The sequence below is a fragment of the Rhineura floridana genome, chromosome 11 (genome assembly GCF_030035675.1).
Source record: "Rhineura floridana isolate rRhiFlo1 chromosome 11, rRhiFlo1.hap2, whole genome shotgun sequence".
NCBI classification, from domain to species: Eukaryota; Metazoa; Chordata; class Lepidosauria; order Squamata; family Rhineuridae; genus Rhineura; species Rhineura floridana.
Genome location: NC_084490.1, coordinates 1,497,720 through 1,523,805, shown reverse-complemented (window position 1 = coordinate 1,523,805; position 26,086 = coordinate 1,497,720). Strand labels below are relative to the sequence as shown.

Sequence of the window (26,086 nt, the reverse complement as noted above, 5' to 3'; positions counted from 1 at the left end):
AAACTGCAGTTCACAGGAAGCCGTGGAGAAGCCATGTGCTTTCAATGTATGGCGTGGATGCAGCCTGTCACTCACTCACTTTCTGCCATCCTCCTGTTTGCTCTCTCTCTCTGACACCCCTTTCCCTCCTCCTGCTACCCTCATAAAATTGGGCCAAGGGGCACCTGGAGCAACAGACTGCTCACCCCCACCTTAGAAGGGAGCTCTTATCTTCCATTCTCCTGGGTGGCCCCTGGGGACGATGCCTTGCCGTGCAACCCTCCTCTGGTACCTGTACGCTCTTTTTCAGGGAATTACAATGGGCAAACGTCTGATGACAACCTCATGCCCAACGGCACCTCAGCCGGGGAAAACGCTGAAAAGCTGGGTGAGAGCTGGCAGATCCCAGATGCCGGAGACACAGGGTGAGTCTTTCACGGCCCTGCCTTAAGTCCCAGGTTGCCTTTCCCTTTCTAAGCCCACCTTCGCACCATACATTTCTTATTCTACTTTCGACAGTCCTGGCTTCCTGCAGAGAATGCTGGGAAGGATAGTTTGTGAAGGGCGCTGAGAGTTGTTAGGAGACCCCTATTCCCCCCTCACAGAGCAACAATTGCCAAAGCTGCTTAACAATCAACCTCTCTTCCCAGGGAGCTCTGGGAATTGTAGCTCTGTGAGGGGAAGGGGGGTCGCGATTCTCAGCAACCTTCACAGATGACACTTCCCAGGATGCTTTGGGAGAAGCTATGAGTGTTTAATGTGGAATCTTAGGGGAATAAATGTGTAGTGAATGTGGCCCAAGTTCTGTCTTGATTAAACAAATGCCACATTCTCTGAAACGTTTCAGTCGGAATATCCTGCGTTCAGTAACAGGCAGGCGGTTCAGAAGAGTTGCCTTTCCAAGAGCGGATTGGCTTCCAGACAGAGGAGCATAGATTTTAGGAGACATTTATTGTCGGCTGGGAATTGTGTGAGGCTCCTTCTAGCAGTTCCAGGTGAAGAAATTTGGGAGGAAATAATTTCCCCAGCAAATTCTCCTAAACTAGATTTGCATTTCAAAGTTCAAAACTGTTATTCTTGGCTTCTTTACTTGCAGACACATTTCATTTTCTTTTGGTGCTGGTGGCAGAAATCCCTAAAGCATGTTTTTTTAAATAATGTTGACATTAACAACAAGGTAGCATCCACACCACACATTTAAAGCACATATAGAGCACATGGCTTACCCCAAAGATTCCTGGGAACTGTAGTTTACCCTCACAGAACTACAATTCCCAGCACCACTGGCAAGATTACCTCTGAGAAAATTTAAAGCGAAATGCTTTAAATGTATGGTGTGGATATGACCCAAGACTTAAGATCCACCCCCCCTTTAAAACATTCCCCCAAATATATTTTTTTTAAAAAATAGGTTGTTCTGAAACTTCATATCTGAGCACAAATTTCCTTTGGAGTCTAGTAGAAGGGGAGGATATTGGTCAAGATGGGGGTAGCCAATATGATGCCCTCTAGATGCTGTGGATTACCACTCCCATCAGCCCCAGCTATCTTGGCTAATGGTCAAGGATTATGGGAGTTGTAGTCCAAAACATCTGGAGGGCGCTACATTTGCTGTGCCTGGATCAAGTCCTGGTGGTGGGGACATGGATTCCATTCTGGGAAGGTGTCTCAGGCCTGAACAATCCACAGATCTCTCTATCTCTCTCTCCTTTTATAAAAATAGGTGGAAATAGGGAGGCAAGGGAGGGAAAGGGGGAAGGATTCCTACCTTAGATCTTCCACAGTATGAATGCCAGGACATCCACTCTCCCCTATTGTGCCCCCTTGACAGCTGCACCAACTCAGGGGGCCCAGGACAGTGTGACAAGGACATCGCAGCTGATGCTCTGAAGCCTACCAGTTGTGGGATCCTCACAGACCCTCAAGGTGAGATTTGGGTTCCCTGAAGAGAAGCCTGGTTAGCAGAATGCCCACAGGAGAGCCAGGGTTGTTGAGAGGGACTGTTGCAGGTAGGAATGGATGGATCTGTCCGTTTAGGGTCTCTACATGTCTCATTTTTCCATTTCAGTTCTCCACATTTCTGCAACAATTTGCAATTAAAAAAAAATTCCCCATCAAAATTTGTCAGCGTTTTGGTGCAAATCTCTCCTAATAAACTATTTTTATGTAGTTTTGACTAACACACACAGTTTTGCAAGCAATGTTCCCTAATATGATGCATTTTATGTTAGTTTTGCTAATATGTGGGTTTTATGCACATTTTCTCCTAACATATGCATCTTTGCACATACTCTTTGGTTGGAGGACTGCATTGCAGATTTAACAGATGTGCAAATTTCAAAGGATAGCTGTGTTGTGGTCCATATATTCGCTTGAGAAGGGCAGATTAGGTCGTTTCCTCATTAAAATGCAAGCAAAATCAAATTTCTCGTTCACCCCTAGGTGCAGGCTGATATGGAATCCAAGATTCCTGGGTCCTCTGAGAGGTGGACACTTGGACTCTCCACCTTACAGTCCCCTCTGCTCATTAACTGTCCTCCTTCATTGCTCTAGGCCCATTTGCCCCATGCCATAGCAAGGTGCCCCCTGAGGGGGCATTTGTGAACTGCGTCTACGATCTCTGCGGCACCGATGGGGATGCAGGTTCCCTCTGCTTTGCTCTGCAATCCTACGCCGACCGCTGTGCCCAAGCCGGAATCACCATCACCTGGAGGAACAACAGCTTCTGCCGTAACGTTTATTTTATTTATATAATTATTATAATTGTCCCCGTAATTATAGGCTGCCCTACAAGCAGGTTCCCAGGAAAGCTTAGCAAAAAAGTTGATAATTCATACATTAAAATAAAATGACAGTAAAACATGCAAAACCTGCAAAACTTTTGGATTCAGTGCCTCTCTTTGGGCGGGGTTTGAGACACCAAAATAAGTGTGTAATAACCATGAAGTAGAATAAACACAATAGGCAGCATGAAATTACTCCTGTGTCCTAATGAGGCACATCTTGCCCGTTTAAAATGAGTACTCCTGGAGAAGGTTGGCCAGGGTTAGCCGTCATTAGGATGAGAGGACTGCTTTATTCGTAGCTTAGTTGTGTTTACGTTACTTCATGGTTATTAAATATGTATTTTGGTGTCTGCAACCCCTTTTGGATTATTCTTCCCTAACTTTGTTCTTTCTTAAATTGCCTTTCGTTAAGGAAAATCAATCCTTTTTGTGAGTTTGCTTGTGGTTTTGATCAGAGGAGGGTGGGGGAGTTGCAGGACTCCCTCTCTACAAATGATCAAGAAGCAAAAGGGTCCAGAGGCAAAGTACTCTGCTTCTGTTCACACAGAGAGAGCTTCCTCTCCGGTGCTGGGCATCCTTTGGTTCCACAGGAAAGCCAGATGGTGCTGTTACCAAATGGTTGCATTCAGTGTCTTCTGGATCAGCCTTCTGTGTGTCCCCTCCCCGCTCCCTGGCACCAGCCGTTATCTGTAGCTTATTTATTTATTTACTTATTGCAGTATCACACAATTGCAATGCCAGTCTGACTGCTTTAGATCAGCAAAGCTCTATTAAGGCTTTAAGAGCTATTGTACCTTTAATCAAAAGTTTCTTGTTTGTCTGCTTTATTGCTTCCCGTTCAACATGACTAGGGGATTACTAATACGTTGCCCAACCTAGGGAACAGGAAGCAATAAAATGTGCTGAACTTGCAAGCAAATATATAACTCTTGTTCTCAAGAGAGAGCAGTATAATTTCATTGGCCTTCCCCCCCCCACCCCCAAACCACTTCTCTCTTTCTCTCCCTCTCTTATTCCAGCCCTGAACTGCCCTCCTGGTACTTCCTACACATCCTGTGGACCAGTCTGCCCTGCTACCTGCAGAGACCCTGCCTTCAATACCAGCTGCCCCAACCTGCTCTGCGTGGAGGGCTGTGTCTGTGATAAGGGCTATATTCTCAGTGGAGACCAGTGTGTCCCCCTTGACCAGTGTGGCTGCACTGACCCAAGCGGGCAGTACCATCCGGTGAGGGGGAGGACCCAAGGGGGCAGTACTATCCAGTGAGGGGGGGGCAAGTGGGCAGTACTGCCTAGTAAGAAGCGGGCAGACCCAGTCGGCAGTACCATCTGGTGAGACAGGGAAAAGCGAGAGGCATTTGTCTCCTCCTGAGGACTTAAGATTCCTGGATTTTGTAGGAAGAGAGGCCTGTTATTCCTTTCTCCTTCGACCTCTTAGTGCCATGGGAGCACATGGTGCTTCACTGAGTGACATAAGCAAAACAGGCTGAACACTGCCCCAAACCACTTGCAATCTTAATTTGAAAAACAGGCTGGGAGCTATAAAAGCAGGCTTGTGGGGTATTTATCAATTTGTTTTGAAAGTATATTGTATATAAATGTCTGAGTTAAAATCTGTAAGCGGTGTGCAATATAAAAAAAGGCCACAATATCATTGCAACAGAAATACAAAGTAAACCCAGTAAAACACTCGTATAAAAAGAGGAATTCAGGGAATTCAAACTCATGAAAAGAGGGTCCGATCTTCATGGGTCAGGAAGCCTGGGCAGAAAGATAAAAGTCTTCAGAAGAGGTCTGAAGCCATTGATTGGTGCTGCTCCAGAAGGTGTGGCAGAGAGGGAGTAGAACTCCCACGGGAGCAGGAAATGCCCGTTCTCAGGCCACCACCCTGTGACATTCGGTAGGGTGGGCTATCACAAGCAGAATTTTCCCAGATGATCTAAGTGAGGTCTATACAAGGGCAGAAGGCCTTTGAAGTAACCTAGGGTGGTATTCAGTGCTAGTCCTACTAAGAGTAGACCCACTGAAGTTAATGGAGATGACTAACGAAAGCTCATTAATTTAAATGGGGTCTACTTGAAGTAGGACCAGTGTTGAATACAAGCTCTGGTCTTGGGCACTGGAGGTCAAGATTCTTGGCAGAAAGGATGCAGGATTTGCAGCAGGATGCCTGGGTTCATTCCTCAACGTCCCTCCTTCCTCCTCAGGTTGGCGAGAGCTGGATGGGGAACAGCAACTGCACCCAGCGCTGCACCTGTGCTCCTTTCGACAACATCACCTGCGAGGAGTGGAACTGCAGCCCAGTCCAGGAGTGCCGCCCCCTAGAGGGGCTTCTGGGGTGTCAAGACACTGGTAAAGCCTCTCCCACTCTCCCCAGAGCCAGCTGCGTCAGCAGGGGGGCGATGGCTCCCTGCAGCAGTGATGCCCTTCCCATCTCACCCAGGGGTGTCACTGTGTCCTTAAAGATCTGGGACAGAGGCCCCTGGATGCATCTTTGCATAAAATCTGCATGTGCTAATTTATATGCATAGATGCAGATTTAGAATCTGAATGTCACAGATGGCAAGCTGACTCATTCCCCATCCAAATCACCCTAATATATTCTTCAATTAGTTTGCACTGCACTCTAAATCGCCCCAAGCCAGTTCCTCTTCCATTCATTTGCTCCCAATTAATTTCCCAACAGATCCTGCTGCAGATCAGTTCAATTGCTCTTCAGTTATCCCCATTCATTACCCTAGATTAATTTATTTCCCATCCAGTCACCCAGATCACCCACTCTATCCAATACCCCCAAATCCATTCCCTACCAAGAAGCTCTTGGGACACTTAGGATAAGATTTGGGTGCTCTGCCCCCCAGGCCCACCCCTAGCAATACCGCCCATCACAGAGGGGGCCACATGTTGTGTCTGACTCTTCCCTTTTCTTCTAGGAGTGGCGGCCTGCCATGTGGCCGGGGACCCCCACTATTACACCTTTGATGGCACCATGGTCTCCTTCATGGGGACTTGTACTTATATATTGGTGACCTTGTGCCACAGCGACCCTCGTCTCCCATCATTCAATATCACCGCCAAAAATGAGGAGCGTGGCCAGCCTGAAGCCTCCTACCTTCGCCATGTGACTGTGGAGGTAGCTGGAGTCACTATTACTCTACAGAAGAGTCGCCGGGTGCTGGTAAGAAGCCTACTCAAATGAAGGAAGGCGTAGGAAAAGGCTGTTTGTGGGGTGGGTGTCTGAGGTTGCCTCTTTTTTTGAGGAGGGGATTCCGGACACACTGCCCTGTTTCCAGCAGTATGGAAAGGCTTGGACTCTTCACCCGCAGGCAATTAGGGATATAAGAAAACAGCAGTTTCTGTTCCCACCTGTATTTGTCACAGTCGGTGCTGTTTCCATTCTGCTGCAGTGTGACTTCCGCCAGAAAGTACGATTTTGGTCTCGCTGTCCGCTGTGGCTGAATTTAATGTCACTACTTAAGTAATTCCACACCATTCATTTCAGTTCAAAGGAAGCATCAGGAAAATGGGGATGGGATGGGGAAATCTCATGAACTGCATGTTATTCGCAGACTTAAAAAAAATCAACAATAGTGAACATTGATCGTATTTGCTTTCCTGATTTTCCTTTCTGACCCCAAATGAAGAGGCAACGTGCAGCAACTTCCATTCTCATGTCCACCTAGAGCAGAATTCTCCACCATCCACTGTGGGCAATGCAGGGCCACCGTCCAACTGGGTGGCAGGACAAGGAGCGGATCTCCAGCCAGTAACTAGAGCAGGCTTCTAGAGTGGGGATGAGAAGCAACCCGTGGCCCTGTGGATGTGGTTGGACTACAGTGTCCATCATCCTTGACCAGTGGGCATGCTGGCTGCTGGAGTTGATGGGAGGTGGAGCCTGCCAACAAATGGAAGGCCACAGATGATCCTCATCCCCTCGCCTAGAGTCAAGGGGTGGTTCAGAAAAGCAGTTGAACCGGCAACCCTTAAGCAACAGGTGAAAGGTTTTTGCAGCTCCCCCTGCTGACTTACCCCTTCCTAGAGCATCACCTAGGCTCTGGTCCAGAGACTTCTTGGGCTCACTGTCCCTGCTCCTGAGTAGGGCTTAGAGAAGGAAAGCCTCATTCCACCAGCTGTGTGTTGGGCCTATTATTATCATATACCACTCATACACGGCTGGTATAGCACAGTGGGGAGGAGAGCCTGGCTGGGAGTCCAGAGTCTGTGAGTTCAAATCCCCGCTCGTGTCTCCTGGGTGTCAAGGCCAGCTAAAGATCACCCCACAGCGAGTGGCTCAGGGGTCACATGCCCTGCCACCTGTGCAGCCGTGGGCAAGCGGCATAGTCCCAAGGAGCCCAGTTGCCCCCCGGATGGCAGTTGCAGGCAAGGAAGGGGCTGGCTGGTGCAGCTGTGGCAAGCTGAGCAGGCCCTAGCCAGCTGGGGAGAACTGGCCTCACAGGGAGGCCATGGGAAACCCCCTCTGATTAATGCTCACCATGAAATCCCTATTCATAGGGTCACCGTAAGTCGGGATCAACTTGAAGGCAGTCCATTTCCATTTACCACTTATATGCCCAAATGGCTTCTACACTTTTGAATTCAACTCTCCACTGTCTCTGCCCCAGGGGTCCCCGTGGCAATTGGAGCTTGTAGGTGTGACTATTTGGGGATGATAATATCCTGCTATTCTGGAGACTCCTCAGCCGGGGTGTATCCTGTTGCTGGTATCCCAGAGTCGCCACCCTAACGTGTCAGTTCCACCCTGGCCACCTTCAGGGGATGGGGGTTGAAGTGGGATCCTTGTCAAAGCAGACTTTGGGGGTCTGCATTGTACTGAAAGGCTTGCAGTGATGCCGCCTCCTTCTCTGAGGATGTCCCTTCAGAGCCAGGCTCTGTCTAACTGCATTCATAAGGGGCAGCTTTCCTTCAGTTTGTGGAAACGTTTCTTCTGGTTCCATTTTGGAGCAACCTGCAGCTAAAGGCACAGTAGCCAAAAAAATATGGGTCCCGCGTAGGTGAACGTGTCCACTCTACTCACAATGAATACTGTGGTCATGGCTGCCTCCCACTCCATGCAAGGCATGTTGGGAACTGTAGTACTGTGAGGAAACCAATAATCCCACATATGGAATTCTCAGCACGCTCATGGAACAAATCCCATGATTCCTTGGGTGGTATATAATCACACTTAGAGGTATGTCCACGCTTACAAATTTAAAACTGATGCCTTAATTTCTTTATGCCAAAACATCCAATCAAATCGCTCTGAAATGAGGTCCTTAGTGAAAATTTGCTAGGGTCCTCTGGGGAAAAGCCCAAACTTGACATGAAACTGATTTCAAACTGGTTTAAAGATGCAGGGAACATCTGTGGTTAAGTTGGTAGTGTTGCAATGAGTTAAAATTAAAATGTTATACTGAAATAAAGTCAAACAATGCTAAATGAAACATATGCTTGCCTCCCTTATGAAAAGTATGGGAGTTTTCCGCTTATCAGCTTCATTCGCAATTAAAAATGTTGTTCCCAGCTTACCGGACCAAAGGTCAAGGATAGAGGAAGTTTGGAGGGAGAACAGAGAAGTGGACCAGAATAGACAGATGCTGAGAAATCAAACAATGATGTATTTCTGATTAGCTATGCATTTCTAATGTTATGTATGTGACGCATCTATAGCCTATAAATATGATGGCTGTGAGCAATTCTGGAGAGTCACTTGAGAGTGGCCCTCCCTTTGCAAAGGTTCAAATTAAGGCAAGTATTTGCGGTACTCTGGTCTCGTCTCTATTCCTTATTGGCATCTCAGGGAATATAGAGTTCCTATCAGTCTGGCCTCCATTCAGGCATGGCTCCTTTTGTAACAGTAGCATAAAAGTGTTCCATTCTTTCCAACGCTTGTCTTTGCACCACAGATTGATGGCCAACGTGTCCGAACACCCGTGGAAGGTCTCATTCCTGGCGTTTCAGTCACCACCAGTGGCATCTACGTTGTCCTGGAGACAAATTTCGGGCTGGTGGTCAAGTTTGATGGAAACCACCACTTGGAGATCCAGCTGCCTGGCACTTACTTTGACAAGGTAACTCATGATCTACATGTCCAGCCTGTCCTTTGCTTTGACACTCCTTTCCCTCCACTGCAAGAGCTCTTTTGCACAACCCTTGACTTCTTCTGACCCCCCTACACCCACCTTTTTTGACCCCTCTTGACTTCTAAAAGTGTCCCTTCCACTCTCTTTGCACCTGACACTTAACCAGTGGGCCAGACTCAGGTCTACGGCATGCTGGAGGGATCGTTCCCCTGGAAGTGTCATTTGGGGTGGCCCAATGCTTATTTTGGGGTGCAAAGCTACAGTTCTCTTGTTCATAACTGCAGACTGCAGTCATTGTGTAGTGATGTGCTTTGCACAAAAGCATCCTTTGCCTAACGACAGGGAATGATGATGCATCTTGAAGGGGAGAGGTTCCTGGTGATGGAGATGTGGGACAGGGCCAGCAGCAGGAATGCCAGGGCCCTTGGGCACCAGCCTGCCCCAGGCCCTGGCATCTGCACACATGCTCCACCTACGTACCTTTTCCTTAAAGTGAATACTGCCCGTGCTATGTGTGCATGCCTGCCATCAACCAAGATGGCCCCTGAGGCTTCCCTAAGGGGCTAATGCCTCCATCACCATGTTGGTTGATCGCACGCATGCATGCTAAATGCACACATACCTGCCATCAACAAAGATGGCAGCAGGGGAATCAGCCCCTTAGGAAAACCTCAGGTGCCATCTTAATTGATAGCAGGCTTGCGTCTGCAGCACAACCATTTACTTCAAGGGAGAGGTAGGTGGGGCATGCAGGCAGGTGTTGCGGGCCTGCGCGGTAGTAGGGGGGGTGCCTGGGAGCTCCCTTTCTGTGACCCATGGCAGGGTTGGGAGCCAGTGCTGCTGCGGATTGCGGAAGGGAGCTCTATCCACCCACCCTAAGGAGGGCCCCTCAGCCAGGGCCCGACCTGGCCACCCTCTGGTGCCAGCCCTGATGTGGGATATGAGGTATCTTAACTCATATTTTGTGGCGTAGGTCAAAGAAACTATCCAGACTATTCACACAGCAATTTGTTGAAAAAGGAACTGGGAACCGGGCACCAAATTCAGCATCGTAAAAAACACATAAGACAATGATAACTGTAAGGCCACCACCTATTTTCCAACTCACAAAAAGTCACATTCTACCTTATTCAGCACACGTGGTACTAATTTTGGTCCTAGTCTGTGTACTATTTGGCATGTGACCACATGTTCTCTGTACACCTTAGCATTTGTCCACAATTTCAACTTTAAGCTCAGAGCTGTGCCTTCTGTCCTGGGTGACTTTTTAGTTTAGGTTGACTTATCATCATCATCATCATCATCATCATCATGCGTTTGCATGCAGGCTTTCCATACCAAAAGAGGCTCACAGCTTCAAAAAGTTTAACATAATTCACTAAAGGTTACAAGAAATAACAAAATTTAAACAGTCATATCAGCAATGAACTAATGAAAACATTTCAGATTAACAAATGTGCAATAAAATGAAAACAATTGACTGATAATTCATAATAAGGCCTGACAATAAAAATGTAGGAACATAATTCAGATTTACAGCAAAAAATACTGCCTCTCCAAACCTAAGGGTTGAATCTAGGGTTGCCAGGTTCAGGGCCTGAGACTGATCCTGTATCTTTAGGAGAAGAACCTGGCAACCCTAGTTGAATCCCATGTGAGGCCTACTCAGCTCAGAGTAGAGCCATTGAGATTCATCAGCAAATGACTAACTTAGGTACATTAATTTCTGTAGGTCTACTCTGAGTAGAATGTAGTTGGATCCAACTCTAAATCATGATCCCCAGTGACAATCCATAAGCAATATCGCACCCTGAAGGCCTCTGGGCATCCTTAGAGGGAGAAGCTGCCTTTGGAGCTGGAGTCAATCAAGGCTCCATCACCCTCCCAGTTCAGGAGGAAAGCCAGCAGGGAGCAGATCTTGCTCCTGAAGGATTTGCAGTGAGATTTGACCACAGTGTTTTTAGCTGAACCCTGATAACCTCTAGCCTGAAATAAAATTATGCGTGGCGTGGAGAAAGTGGATAGAGAGAAGTTTTTCTCCCTCTCTCATAACATGAGAACTCCTGGACATCTAATTAAGCTGGAAGATTCAGGACAGACAAAAGAAAGGACTTCTTCACACAATGCATAGTTAAACTATGGAATTCGCTCCCAAAAGAGTCAGTGATGGTCACCAGCCTGGGTGGCTTTAAAAAAAGGATTGGACAAATTCATAAACGATAAGGCTACAAATGGCTACTAGCCCCATTGGCCGTGCTCTCCCTCCACTGTCGGAGGCAGTCTGCTTCTCAACACCAGTTGCCGGAAACCACAGGAGGGGAGCGTGCGCTTGCGCTCAGGTCCTGCTTGTGGGCCTGTTCCCTTCGGGGCATCTGGTTGACCACTGTGAGATGCTGGACTAGGTGGGCCTCCTTTGGCCTGAGCCAGCAGCCTCTTCTTACTTTTTGGATCCCAACCACACCCACAAGCGCTGCGTTTGATTTCTGACTCTTTGCTAATTTAACCCACCCTGCAAAAAGGCCTTAACTTCTGTCTTCCTATCCCAGGTGTGTGGTATGTGTGGCAACTTCAATAACCAGAGCCGAGATGATCTCCTAATGGCGAACAGACAGTTGGCCGCCAATGCCAGTCAATTTGGGAACAGCTGGAAAGCCCCTGGTGATGCTGACCCTGGGTGAGGAGCCGTGAGAGCGGGGGCAGAAGTGACGACAGGCCAACAGCCCACAGCCAAGACAGTTCTCCACATGAACTGGGGAGTGAAATAACTCCTTCAGGCAGAGGTCACTAGCCTTTCTGGGCCAGTGGGGGATTTGGAGAAAGAGCCATGGGCAGCAGTCACAAAATGGCTGCTGTGGAGTGTATGGCATCCAGAGCTTGTAAAAGTTACTTTTTTGAACTACAACTCCCATCAGCCCCAGCCAGCATGGCCACTGGATTGGGCTGATGGAAGTTGTAGTTCAAAAAAGTAACTTTTCCAAGCTCTGAATTAACACAAAATGGGTGCCATGTCTAAAAGAGCAGAAAAAGTGATAGGGGACATCCAGATGTTTTGGACTACAACTCCCATCAGCCCAAGCCAGCACGGCATTAGCATGAAAGAACACAGGCTCCAAGCTGTGACGACAGGAGGATAGCAATTTGGGGTTCCTACGTTCCCCTCACTCACTTCTTATGGAGAATCCAGACAGTGTTATTGTCAGATAGCTGCAGTCCAGTGCTTGCTGCTCTGCACACACATGTTTTGCATCCTTGATTTGTGGGGATTTATTTTCTTCCTTTTTGGCAATAAAATGCTATTGTGGTTCCAGAATGTCCAACGTGGTCCGGCAAAGCACTTTTGAGGGTTTTTAGGGCTTCTGAGTCAAAAGTTTCCTGTTCTGCCCCTTTTGTTACTTCTTCAGCATAACAAGAGAAATTAGTGATGATTTGGCCTTTAATTGCCTCTTCAGTTTGTGTTCCCTACCAGGATTTATATGTTAATTACTTGTTTATTATTATTTTTTACAATAATTAAATAGCTCTATTTTTCTATAAAAGAAACAAGTTGATAATTAAAGCACCTGCCCCAGGAAACAAAAGCTGACTAATAAAAACCACTTAAATCACTAATCCTCCAACCAGGCTTAACAGTAATAAATAAAAGGAACTTAACCAGCCAGCAGGAAGCTTTTACTTAACATTGCAAGGAACCTTTGCTCTACAGGGCTTACTACTAGATAGAATGATTTTGGCCCAATGACCTGGGCATTGCTGGGAATAATGGTGCTGTATTAAGTGCTGCATGGAATCAGAGTTTTCCAGCTTCCAGTTGATTGTGGAAAAGCTTTCCACTACATTAGAATCAATTGGGATTAATGGCTACCTAAGTTCATCTCAGTCCACAATGCATTTCCTTCATCCCCACCCCATTGTTGTCTCCTCTCTCACTCTCTCTTTTCACCACCACCACACCCAGCTGCCAGCCAGACAACCGAGAAGACCTGGAACCCAGATGCTCTGCCCAGGAGATGCAGCACCTGCAAGCCTTGTGCCGTGAAATCCTGGAGCCCAAATACCAGCCCTGCCATGGAATCATCGACCCACAGCCCTTCATTCAGAATTGCCTTTATGACATGTGTGAGTACCAGGGCATGGCCTCTGTGCTGTGCGACAACATCCAGTCCTACGTGGAAGCCTGCAAGAGCCAAGGCGCGGTTGGCCTCTCCTGGAGAAACATCACCTTCTGCCGTAAGTTCCCTACTGGGGATAAACTGCAAAATAAAGGGAAGGGAGGGAGGGAGAGGGAGAGAGACAGAGTGTGTTATATATAGTTGTATATATAACCATTTTAACACTGCTCTTTAACCAGAAAGGTTCCCAGAACAGCTTACAGAGATCAGTAGTAAGACAATCCCTTCCCTCAGGCTTACAAACTAAGACTGTTCATCAACTACCTCCCTGCAGAGCTCAATAGGAAGCAATGACAGGAGCAGAACCTGCGAGCAGGAATCTTTTAACTGAAGCTGTAGGCAACCTTTGCTGCACAGGACTGACTTTCAATAAATATTATAGAAGGATCCTGGACATGGGAATGGGCATTTGATAGATGATACATCACTATGTTGATATGTCTTCATAGTTTTAATATTTTATAGTGCTGGTCTTTGACTGTTATTAATGATTGGTTGATTGATATAGCACTATTTAAATCTCATGTGAGACCTTTAATTTTGCTTCCAGCTGGTTGCAGAAAAGTGATCTATTAGCAGCACAAAGGAGTCTTGGTGTAGAAGCAGCCCACTGTTTGCCCACCTGATGTATAATATTTGTTTGCCTGGAATGTCCTTTGTTTTTGTACGGAAAACGCCTGCAAGTTCCTCTAGTTCTAAAAGTCACCCTTGCCTCTTCTTCTTCCTCCCTCCCTCCCTCTCCAGCTCTCCCGTGCCCACTGCACAGCCACTACACAAATTGCTCCTCCCCTTGCCCAGCCACCTGTGCCAACCTCTATGCCCCAGCCAGCTGCCAGCGCCCCACAGCCTGTGCAGAGGGTTGCGCTTGTGACCGGGGCTACATCCTAAGCGATGACACTTGCGTTTCGATGCGGGACTGTGGGTGTCTAGACAATCGTCACGAGTACTATAACGTAAGTGAAGGAAACTCCAGCTAGAGCTAGGAAGTACTAGAACAGCAGCAGGAGGCGCACACACACTGCAAAAAAAATAAAAATAAAAAGAGATGGAGACTTTTCTCTCTCTCTTGGGGGGGTCACCCAATGAACCGATGGACAGACAGACAAAGTCCTTTGTTGGCATGGCTAATGTACGCGGATTGTTGCTTCAAACCAGTGAAAAAGTGGTAAAGCTCCCTGCCAGACTCCTCCCATATCCCCTAAGCCAGAGCCCCAAGGCTTTAAGAGGGGACTAGATGAACTCATGGAGGAGGAGGAGAGCTCTGACAGGGACAATTAGCCATGATGGCTAAATGGAACCTCCAGCATCAGAGGTAGTCTACCTTTGAATGCCAGCTGCTGGGGAACACGAGCAGGAAAGGGCTCAGTTGCCCTTATGTCCTGTTTCTGGGCTCTCAAAAACATGTATGAAAAAGAAAAGGGAGGAGCCCAGAATGCCACAAAATGGGAAAGTCAAAAATAGTATCTTCAAAATGATATTTATTGTATAACCAATATTAGAATATGCCCAACGCGTTTCAGCCCAATCAGAGCTTTCATCAGGGGCTACAAATGCAATAATAAAAGACATAAATCAGGACAGACGTATTTCAATTATACATTGTACTTATGATCTATTAATTTTAAATATAATATCCCAAAATATTCTTTAACAATGAATTTCTTATATTCCCATTCTATACATGTAAATTTAAACGCAGAACCATAACTTTATGTATAAAAGATAAATTTAAAAGCCATAGTTTATATTTGTATACGGATTAAATAGAAAAAAAAATTATATTAAAACAAAGTGATTATACTATTTAAATAATTAAATAACATAAGCCAAATGATTTCAAACTGCTTAATAAATGTATGACATTCATAAATTCATTATAAAATTTTTTTTTGTTTATACTTACATATTGATTAGTTCTGAAAATACGTCTGTCCTGATTTATGTCTTTTATCATTGCATTTGTAGCCCCTGATGAAAGCTCTGATTGGGCTGAAACGCGTTGGGCATATTCTAATATTGGTTATACAATAAATATCATTTTGAAGATACTATTTTTGACTTTCCCATTTTGTGGCATTCTGGGCTCCTCCCTTTTCTTTTTCATACCTGTTTCTGGGCTCCCCAGAAGTGTCTGTTTGGCTACCGTGCCAAAACGGGGTGTCGGGCTGGATGGACCTTGGGTCTGAACCAGTAGGACTGCCTTTGCCCAGCTGGTGCCTTCCAGATGTTTTGGACGACACCACTGGGAGTTGGCACCAGCAAAGGCTACAGCAGGAGTTTACATTCTTACAAGAAGCCAAACACCAAGCGCAAGCGAAGGAATCTTGAACTGCTGTTGGCCATTGATGAAATGCGTTCAGGATCCTGTGATGTTCTGAGGCCAAATCTCTTATCAGGCAAAATGAAAAATAGGATTGCCGTCTTGTGCCAGTCGGGGGCAAGCCCCACTCACCTTCTTTCCCTTTCCAGCCTGGAGACACCTGGGTGAACGCAAATTGCCTCCAGCGGTGCACCTGCATTGGGAACGGGGAGATCACCTGCCAGCCCTTCCAGTGTGTGCCTGGATCCCACTGCGCCCTCAGCACCTCTGGGCTCCGCTACTGCCGACCAACCAGTGAGTGGGCAGGGTGGGGGGGAGGCGAGGAAGGAAGGGGGAATAGCGGGACCACCCAGACAGGGGCAGGGGACAGCTCAGTGGTCAAGCCATTTGGAAAGGGTGTTCCCCAGCTCCTCTAGATGACCTGCTCAGGAACACAGGAAACTGGCTTCTACCAAACCAGACCATTGTCTGCCCTCCCTGACTGACAGCACTGGCTCTCCAGGATTTCATCTGTCAGGGATTGACCCTGGGGCCTTCTTATTGCAAATAGATGTTCTGCCACTGAGCTGAGGCCCTTCCCATCGTGTTTATTCATCCTGATTTGCATGCACAAGGCTTACGCAGTGGATAGATTATGCCTTTATTGAGCAGTTGTTCTGAGTTGCTTATGGGGCGTTTGTGTGTTTATATTGACAATTGGCATATGTCCTGCATTCATCCTGATTTGTTTGTAGGGTGTTTACACAACTGCCCATTAAAGATTTGCTCATCCCACATACTTTTCAGTACATTTCCCCATCATTTCCCAAGCTGCAAAAAGTCTCTCTTTTTTAAAGTAAATTTGTTCCACTAGGATGACAGAACATCTTAATCTACTTTGCCTGCACAAGCCACTTTAATTGCACCTAAATCCCTCCTGCAAAATGCTGGCAGTCTGGAGGCATCGTTAGAGAGGGCATGCATGCAGCACAACTAAACCCCACAATTCCTAGTAGACCCCGGAAGTGAAGGCAGGCAACACAACCCCCACCTCCACTTTGGGGGGGGGATCCACCTCCATTGCAGACCCCAGATATCCTCTGTGCTGCCAAAAGAGGGAGAGTGAGTTCAGGAGCATGGAAGCTACCGAAGGGATTCAAATAAATTTACTTCTTATTTGTTACTATAATTTGTATTCTGTCTTTCCATACATGGCACCCAAAGTGGCTACAAAACCATCAAAACATTTTTAATGCAATAAAATAAATTATAAAAGAGCAAAAACCAGCAGCAAAGATAACAGGGCAGGAACCAGCCATGAAATCTGCCAAATGTCTGCGTTTCAGCCTGTCCTTGAGAGGCCGCGAGAGAGGAGGCTGGACCAGCCTGTGAGAAGCATGGAGTTGGATGGGGCCTTTGGCAGAGAGTTCCAGATCCCTGGGCAGCAGCCAGTGAGAAATCCCACCACTTCCTCACCAGACACACCTCAGAGATCAGTGGATGTGCAGAAATCCGCTTCCCCCTCCCCAGTGATGAAAACTACGTAGTTGCCTTTAAAAAGGGGCACTTTATGTTGGAAGAGAGCGAGCAAACTCCTGAGACTTTGCAAAGACCTCTTGACTTGCAGGTTGGCTGGGGAGGGGAGTAGCACAGCTCCTGTAGTCAGCAAAAGAAGCAGAGCCCTAAGGAGAATCAAAGTGGGCCCCCAAATCTGGGAAGATCACTCTTTCCCAACCTGGGCTTCTTCCAGATATTTTGCACTACAAATCCCATCAGGCCCACCAGCTCAGTCAGGGGTCAGCATTTTGGCCAGTCTTTTTCACTGGGCCCAAATCTCCCCACCCCCCGTATCCCTTTTTAAAACTGTTTTATTTTTGTTTGGAAAATTTGCGTCATTAGGTACCCTGGTTTTGGTAAAGTGCTAAGGAAAAATAATTAGGTGCTTGTGGCAAGTAATCTTTTTTGGGTAAGGGTGTTGCTTGCCAAAAATGGCAAGACACCAAAGCTGCCCTATCACTTGATGGAGAGTGCAGAAAAATCCAGCTTGCCATGGCCATGTCAAAATTAGGTGCAAATCTAACAGAAACTGCTGCTTGCAAAGATGCCCTTGAGCTTATTTAGGGCACAGTGGGAGAAATTTGTACTTGCTGAGAAGTGTAAATCTCCCAAATACTCACCCAGAAATGTTGTTGATATTATAGGCTTCAGATTTTGAAAGCTTTACAGCTGTGCCGGCTGGGAGTCATGGGAGTTACAGTCCAAAACAACTGGAGGGTGTCAGTTTAGGGCTGGCTGTGCCTGCTCCGAGGGAAGCTTGGAGGATGGCAACAAGGGAGAGGGCCTTCTCAGTGGTGGCCCCCAAATTATGGAATGATTTTTCTGATGAGGTGCGCCTGGCGCCAACACAGTTATCTTTTTGGCACCAGGTCAAGACTTTCCTCTTCTCCCAGGCATTTTAGCATGTGTTTTTAAATTGCTTTTTAAAAATGTGTTTTTAAATTGGTATATTTGTTTTTAATGTTTGCAATTATTGTAAACCGCCCAGAGAGCTTCAGCTATGGGGCGGTATATGCAATTATTATTAGTATTAGTATTATATAATAATAACATATGGTTTATGTATGGTGCAAATAAGAGGAAGGCCAAACAAGAGATGGATTGATTCCATAAAGGAAGCCACAGACCTGAACTTACAAGATCTGGTGGTTCATGACAGATGCTCTTGGAGGTCACTGATTCAGAGGGTCACCATAAGTCGAAATCGACTTGAAGGCACATAACAGCAACAACAAAAAATAGTGCAAATTAATCTTTTGTTTAGGGATGTTAGTCTGTCATTTTAATTTTTCTTTTAGTATTTTTTCCTCATAATTCTTAAAAAAAAGAATGCAAGGGCTGGGCCTTGGGACACAGGAAGCAGTAGAAGGAGACTGTCTCTGAGCATGTACAGAATGCTCACCCACAACTTCCAATTTTCTACCATCTCTCTCTCTCTTCCCAGAATTCCACCAGTGTGTGATTTCTGGAGACCCACACTACCGCACTTTCGACAACTTTGTCCACCACTTCCAGGGCCGGGCCACCTATGTCTTGACCCGCACCCTGGATGATCTGCCAAGGGCTCTTGAACCCTTCTCCATATCCGGCAGGAACCGGCGCCGTTTCCCCTTACACCGATTCTCCTTCCTGCGTGAGGTCTATGTCTCCGTCTACGGCTACAGCATCACCCTGATGGAGGGGCGGAAGATGGCGGTGAGAGGCCCTTGCAGACTCCCTTTTCAGAATCCCCTCCTGTAAATCTCTCGCCCATCACCTGGGCAAATTAAGAACCTCATTTTCATCTCCTGCTGCTCCTTATCATATATATCATGCCAGGGATTTGCTGGGCGATGGGTCAGACCAAGGTTACAACATTTGAGGCTTTTTAGTTTTTTAAATATGTAACTTTACAGTTGACAATGAGGACATTGAACTTCTCAAGGATTATCGATACCTCGGCACAGTCATTAACCAAAATGGAGACAATAGTCAAGAAATCAGAAGAAGGCTAGGACTGGGGAGGGCAGCTGTGAGAGAACTAGAGAAGGTCCTCAAATGCAAAGATGTATCACTGAACACCAAAGTCAGGATCATTCAGACCATGGTATTCCCGATCTCTATGTATGGATGTGAAAGTCAGACAGTGAAAAACGCGGATAAGAGAAAAATCAACTCATTTGAAATGTGGTGTTGGAGGAGAGCTTTGCGGATACCATGGACTGCGAAAAGGACAAATAATTGGGCGTTAGAACAAATTAAACCAGAACTGTCACTAGAAGCTAAAATGATGAAACTGAGGTTATCATATTTTGGACACATCATGAGAAGACATGATTCACTAGAAAAGACAACAATGCTGGGGAAAACAGAAGGGAGTCGAAAAAGAGGAAGGCCAAACAAGAGATGGATTGATTCCATCAAGGAAGCCACAGACCTGAACTTACAACATCTGAACAGGGCAGTTCATGACAGATGCTCTTGGAGGTCGCTGATTCATAGGGTTGCCATAAGTGGTAGACGACTTGAAGGCACATAACCACAATAGTTTTAAAAAATATATATAAATAAGAGGTGGGGTGGGGACATGATAGAAGTGTACAAAATTAGGATGGGAAGTGCCAGGGTGTACAAGGGATGACAGCAGTCGCCACAACATCCTTTCTGTCCTATTTTTGAAAACATTTTATACTTGGGCGGTGGCCAGCCAAGCATATACATGGTGACAGATGCTCATTTTATTACTTTTTGCCTTAGTTACCATTTTATACAACAGAATGGTGCTCATACCCAAGTATGTTTTGGCTGAAGCAAACTCCACTTTATTCCCATAGCAGTGGTGGCTAGTGGCTCTGTGTCAGTGGGTCAGTGGAATCCGCTCCAGGTTTTAGTCAAAACTTTCAAGGGCCTGTGCAAGGTGCTCCACCAACTGAGATTTAGAAAGCATTACTGCCTCTTGACAGCAGTGGAAGCAGCGGAAGCAGCACCATATTGCACCACAGAGAATTGCACCATAGATTTGGATAAAGGTTTGGTGACCGACCTGAGTCATATATATACATGGAGCTGTTGTTTTTGTGTGTGTGGGGGGGGATGTTCCTCTCCTTGTTTCTTCTGTCTCTAAAGATTACCTCCCCCCTCTTCCTCTCCCCTCCGTCCTTCCAGATAAATGGTGTGAAGGTCACTCCCCCATACTATCCCCGGGACGGGCTACAAATCACCCAGAGAGGTCGCACCCTCTTTGTACAGACAGACTTTGGGATCTCTGTTTCCTTTGATGGACGGGACTTTGCTGGTAAGGATAAAATGAGTTGGGGGGGTAGGGAAGAGGGGTGGGTGTGGATGTCCCCTCTATAGGGTGGTGATGCTGACTCAGTAGGATCGAGGGTAGGTTGACCTAGAAATCCCAAGCTTAGGCTGAGAAATATTCTCATCTCGCACCAGCTCTGACAGGCAGCAACTCAGAGCTGTGTCCACACAGAGAGACAGATTTAGGGGCAGACAGTTGCCTGGGATGCTGTTTCATAGTTCACAGAAAACAGCCCATCTCCATTTGTAGAGCTGGCAACACCAATTTGCACAGCCAGCTTTTTTGTGTATGTAAACATTTCATTTTTTAAAAAAATGCTGGAAAATTCCTGCCACTGGTGCTTGTTGGACAAACAGGCTATGTGTTAGTGACGGGGGGAATGAACTGTGATCAGAACCATGTGCTCAGATTTATAATTTTGTGTGTCACGGGATAAATCACACATGCAAATTGTGCATCAAGGTTGTGGAATGGGCAACAGATGCAATTTTAAAAATCAACAACACCCCCCCTCCCCAAAGCATTCAAAAGCTGAAATACGTGGAAGAACCAGAGATGGTTTCTGCCTTCGCTAGAGTGCCACTTGGTCTAGGGCTGCCTGTATGTGGGGCTGCATTCATCCCTCTTTCTCTCTCTCAACCTCTCAGAGATTGTCCTGCCCAGCACATACCAGAACCACGTTGGCGGACTCTGCGGAAATTATGATGGGTGGCCGAACAACGAGTACATGAAACTGGACAAGACATGGACCCACAACCTCAACGCTTTCGGGAACAGCTGGCAGGTCTCGGTCCAAAGGGCTGTCCTTGGCAGGGAGAGGGAGGCTGCCAGCCACCCCCGTATCAGGTCAGCCTGGTCACTCCCTTGTCCACCTTACCAGTCTTCTCTCTCCATTGACAGTTAATTTCTAAAAGGGGAGGAGAGAGCTGGGCCTCAGACCAGACCTTGCAACCCAAAGCCCTTCCTTCCAGTGGAGACCGGTGGCTCCAATGTCAGTGCACGTTTGGACTAAAACCTGGAGTGGATTCACTGCCCCACTGAGATTGGAGCCCCCAGTCTCCACTGCTTCCCTCTAATCAACTAAAGTGACCCAAGTGAAGGTTGGTCTATGAGGCCCCACCAACCTGCCCTCAGCCAGACCCCGCCTGCCTACACGTCGTCTTACCTGCAACCAGTCTCAGGGGTGGCCCTGGTTCCCAGCTTCCCTCTCCTTACTCTGGGTGTTGCCCTTGTAGACCTCAGCAAGGAGGAGGAGGGGGAGAAAACTAGAGTGAGTTGCCTCTGCCTTTCATTGGTTCTCTGGCTAAGAAAATAAAAACCAACAACAACAAATTCTATAAATACATTCAAAGCAAGAGATCATCTAGCGAGGCGATTGACCCTTGGATGATAAGGGAGTCAAAGGTGTACTAAAGAACGATAAGGAGATTGCGGAGAAGCTAAATGAATTTTTTGCATCTGTCTTCACAGTGGAAGATATAGGGCAGATCCCTGAACCTGAACTAACATTTGCAGGAAGGGATTCTGAGGAACTGAGACAAATAGTGGTAACGAGAGAGGAAGTTCTAGGCTTAATAGATAATATAAAAATTGACAAATCACGGGGCCCGGATGGCATCCACCCGAGAGTTCTCAAAGAACTCAAATGTGAAATTGCTGATCTGCTAACTAAAATATGTAACTTGTCCCTCGGGTCCTTCTCCATGCCTGAGGACTGGAAAGTGGTAAATGTAACGCCAATATTCAAAAAGGGATCCAGAGGGGATCCCGGAAATTACAGGCCAGTTACCTTAACTTCTGTCCCTGGAAAACTGGTAGAAAGTATTATTAAAGCTAGATTAACTAAGCACATAGAAGAACAAGCCTTGCTGAAGCAGAGCCAGCATGGCTTCTGCAAGGGAAAGTCCTGTCTCAGTAACCTACTAGAATTCTTTGAGAGTGTCAACAAGCATATAGATAGAGGTGAGCCAGTGGACATAGTGTACTTAGACTTTCAAAAAGCGTTTGACAAGGTACCTCACCAAAGACTTCTGAGGAAGCTAGCAGTCATGGAATAAGAGGAGAGGTCCTCTTGTGGATAAGGAATTGGTTAAGAAGCAGAAAGCAGAGAGTAGGAATAAATGGACAGTTCTCCCAATGGAGGGCTGTAGAAAGTGGAGTCCCTCAAGGATCGGTATTGGGACCTGTACTTTTCAACTTGTTCATTAATGACCTAGAATTAGGAGTGAGCAGCGAAGTGGCCAAGTTTGCTGACGATACTAAATTATTCAGGGTTGTTAAAACAAAAAGGGATTGCAAAGAGCTCCAAAAAGACCTCTCTAAACTGAGTGAATGGGCGGGAAAATAGCAAATGCAATTCAATATAAACAAGTATAAAATTATGCATATTGGAGCAAAAAATCTTAATTTCACATATACGCTCATGGGGTCTGAACTGGCGGTGACCGACCAGGAGAGAGACCTCGGGGTTGTAGTGGACGGCACGATGAAAATGTCGACCCAGTGTGCGGCAGCTGTGAAAAAGGCAAATTCCATGCTAGCGATAATTAGGAAAGGTATTGAAAATAAAACAGCCAATATCATAATGCCGTTGTATAAATCTATGGTGCGGCCGCATTTGGAATACTGTGTACAGTTCTGGTCGCCTCATCTCAAAAAGGATATTATGGAGTTGGAAAAGGTTCAGAAGAGGGCAACCAGAATGATCAGGGGGATGGAGCGACTCCCTTATGGGGAAAGGTTGCAGCATTTGGGGCTTTTTCGTTTAGAGAAAAGGCGGGTCAGAGGAGACATGATAGAAGTGTATAAAATTATGCATGGCATTGAGAAAGTGGATAGAGAAAAGTTCTTCTCCCTCTCTCATAATACTAGAACTCATGGACATTCAAAGAAGCTGAATGTTGGAAGATTCAGGACAGACAAAAGGAAGTACTTCTTTACTCAGCGCATAGTTAAACTATGGAATTTGCTCCCACAAGATGCAGTAATGGCCACCAGCTTGGATGGCTTTAAAAGAAGATTAGACAAACTCATGGAGGACAGGGCTATCAATGGCTACTAGCCGTGATGGCAGTGCTCTGCCACCCTAGTCAGAGGCAGCATGCTTCTGAAAACCAGTTGCCGGAAGCCTCAGGAGGGGAGAGTGTTCTTGCACTCGGGTCCTGCTTGCGGGCTTCCCCCAGGCACCTGGTTGACCACTGTGAGAACAGGATGCTGGACTAGATGGGCCACTGGCCTGATTCAGCAGGCTCTTCTTATGTTCTTATGGCTCCACCTACTGTTGGCCTCCCTGCCTTCTCCCCTACCAGTCCCCAATGGTAGACCAGCCACCACTGACAGCTGCTCTGCCCCCTGCATACCTGTAGAGGCACTCTCTTCCTAGTTATTACTTCAAATAATGCAGAGCTCAGTGCTGGAATGCAAAACAAGTTTGGGGAAGAGAGCCTCATCCCAAATTAAATCCTTACTATGGCTTGGCTAGTTGGCCTGGGCTACGTACTACTTCAGTGCCTGTCACGTTCTGTGTTCAGATCCTGCCAATGCTTTTTTTTTCCCCCTCCAAAGGCGCGAGGAACCATTGGATGAAGCGGAGACAGGGTTTCAAATAGACTGCACTCCAGAGGAACTAATTGTTGTTAATGGGACAAGAGTCTGTGGGGCCCTGTCTGACCCCCAGGGGCCTTTCGCTGCCTGCCATGGCGTCCTGTCACCCAGCAATTTCCAAGAGTGAGTGTGCAAGGAGCAGGCATGGTGGGGAGATGGGACAGAAGCATGTTCGGTCATGTGCAAGTGTGCCATTTTTCCTGTCTCTCTCCCCATCCCACCAGGAGCTGTGTGTACGACCTTTGCGCTTTGTACGACGACAAGGAACTCTTGTGCGAAGACTACGAGGCCTATGCCCTGCTCTGCCAGGAGGAAGGAGTTACGCTGGGGCCATGGAGACAGAAGATGGGCTGCGGTGAGAGAATTCCCCCCCAAACACACACAAACCTCTGCCAGGGCCTCACCTCCCAAATTAGGGCTTCATTAAAAGAGTCCCTGGCTCATTTGTTTTGTCAGCAGCCTAATTTAGCACTGTTGGGGTGGCAGCCTAATAAGCCACATTAATTCAGCATTTGGTTTACTTTTCTACTTGCTTGCGCTGCCCCATGCCAATATTGTGTGGTGCCTTCTCCACTTTATACACATACACACACCTCTCTACCGACCTCAATGAGGCACAAGTTAATTTCAGTAGGTCTGCTCTGAGTAAAAGTTTGTTGAATCCAACCCCATGAAATACAGTGACGTTCAATAACATTTCGTTAGAAAGCAGGTAGAAACATAATGAAACTGTGTCAGAAATAAAACTGAGCCGTGTCCACAACAAAAACAAATTAAAAATTAGGAGTCAAAGTCCAGGAAAGTCACCCAGCTTCTATGTTGGGTAAACATATAAGTTTTTAAGAGGCATTTAAAGGTCATTCCTGTCTCCTTCTCACAAGTCACCCGAGAGACAGCATCCCAGAGGGTATCATGGAGAAGGGCCACTTCCATGTTGTCGACAAGTGATAACCCCCTTGATGTGGAATGACCAGTAGGGCCTCCTTGGAAGATCTTAAAGATCAGCTCAGGCAGTCTGCTAGCTATCCTGGTCCCAAGCTCTTTAGAGCATAATTGTCAACAACAAAACCTTGAACATGGCTTCGTAGCTAATAGGGAGCCAGTGCAAATCTCCCAACACCTGTGTAATATGTGTTAAGCTGGGTGTCCCACTAAGCATCCTCACAGCTACATTTTGCACTAGCTGCAGCTTCCAAACCAGGCACAACGGTAGTCACACATACAGTGCAGTAATCTAATAGTGAGGTTACCAATGTATGCGCCACTGTGCCAAGGCTATCCCTATCCAGGAAAGGTCATAGTTGGTGCCCCATCTGAATGGGGGCTCTGAGCCACTGAGGTCACCCAGGCCTCTGGAGACAGTAATGGATCTAGGAACACCCCCAAACTCCCCACCTGCTCCTTCAGAGGGAGTGCAACCCCATCCAGGGCAGGTACAGAGCCCTCCCGGACCTAGGTACCACCAGGGGGTTGGACTTGATGGCCTTATAGGCCCCTTCCAACTCTACTATTCTATGATTCTATGATCCACAGGGTCTCTGTCTTATCAGGATTCATTTGCACTTTATCAACCTTTATCCAGCCCGTGGTCGCATCCAGGCATGAATTTGAGACGTGCGTGGCCTCTCCTGATTCAGATGTTGGAGAAATAACACAGAAATAAGTTATCATAGTTGCCACTAACATTTTCTGTGCCATCAAATTTGGGAAAATACAACATTCCCTGTTTTAGCAAGACAACCAGTGTCAGCTGCCAGCTGCATGTCATTGGGGCAGTGGGATCAGCCCCAGGTTTTAGTCTGAACTTTCAAGGAGCTTGAAAGTTCAAACTAAAACACAAAGCAGATTCCACTGCCCCACTGATATGCAGCCACCAGCTGACACTGAACACAACGGAGCCAAAATGCAATTAAAAAAAAAAATCAGCATTGTGGAAGATCCCGATCCAAAGGTCAGCTCCTGCCCTTGATTTCACCTGATAGCCCCAGCTTCATTTGGCTGGGATTCCTATTGACTTGACTGAAAACATAATTTGGGGAGGGATTTTTTTTAAGTGTCCCACTGTTCCCCACACAGAGATCTCATGCCCGCTTCACACCACCTACAAATCTTGCATGACTGCCTGCCCTGCAAGTTGTGCCAACATGGCTGCCCCATCTGATTGCGATGCCCCTTGCGTGGAGGGCTGTGCCAGTGACCCCGGCCACATACTCAGTGGGCTGGACAGTGTTCCCTACAACCAGTGTGGCTGCACCAGCAACGGCCAGTATTATGAGGTAGGGGTAAGAGAAGAGCGGGGAGGGGTCCTGGGTTGCAGGTGGGAG

The 26,086-nt window shown here is 46.8% G+C and overlaps 1 protein-coding gene across 1 annotated transcript in view; it reads left to right on the top strand.

Annotated features, from left to right (window-relative positions):
• Nucleotides 1–26,086, top strand: part of ZAN (zonadhesin) — a 35,055-nt gene that overhangs the window by 4,327 nt on the left and 4,642 nt on the right. The window contains exons 4-20 of the mRNA XM_061590262.1: nt 290–404; nt 1,811–1,905; nt 2,533–2,709; nt 3,785–3,990; nt 4,970–5,114; nt 5,696–5,940; nt 8,669–8,833; nt 11,392–11,519; nt 12,801–13,072; nt 13,759–13,967; nt 15,484–15,628; nt 18,315–18,565; nt 20,015–20,144; nt 20,807–21,005; nt 23,724–23,885; nt 23,987–24,117; nt 25,839–26,038. Coding sequence (XP_061446246.1) covers nt 290–404; nt 1,811–1,905; nt 2,533–2,709; nt 3,785–3,990; nt 4,970–5,114; nt 5,696–5,940; nt 8,669–8,833; nt 11,392–11,519; nt 12,801–13,072; nt 13,759–13,967; nt 15,484–15,628; nt 18,315–18,565; nt 20,015–20,144; nt 20,807–21,005; nt 23,724–23,885; nt 23,987–24,117; nt 25,839–26,038 — 2,975 coding nt within the window. The remainder of the gene's footprint in view (nt 1–289; nt 405–1,810; nt 1,906–2,532; nt 2,710–3,784; nt 3,991–4,969; nt 5,115–5,695; nt 5,941–8,668; nt 8,834–11,391; nt 11,520–12,800; nt 13,073–13,758; nt 13,968–15,483; nt 15,629–18,314; nt 18,566–20,014; nt 20,145–20,806; nt 21,006–23,723; nt 23,886–23,986; nt 24,118–25,838; nt 26,039–26,086) is intronic.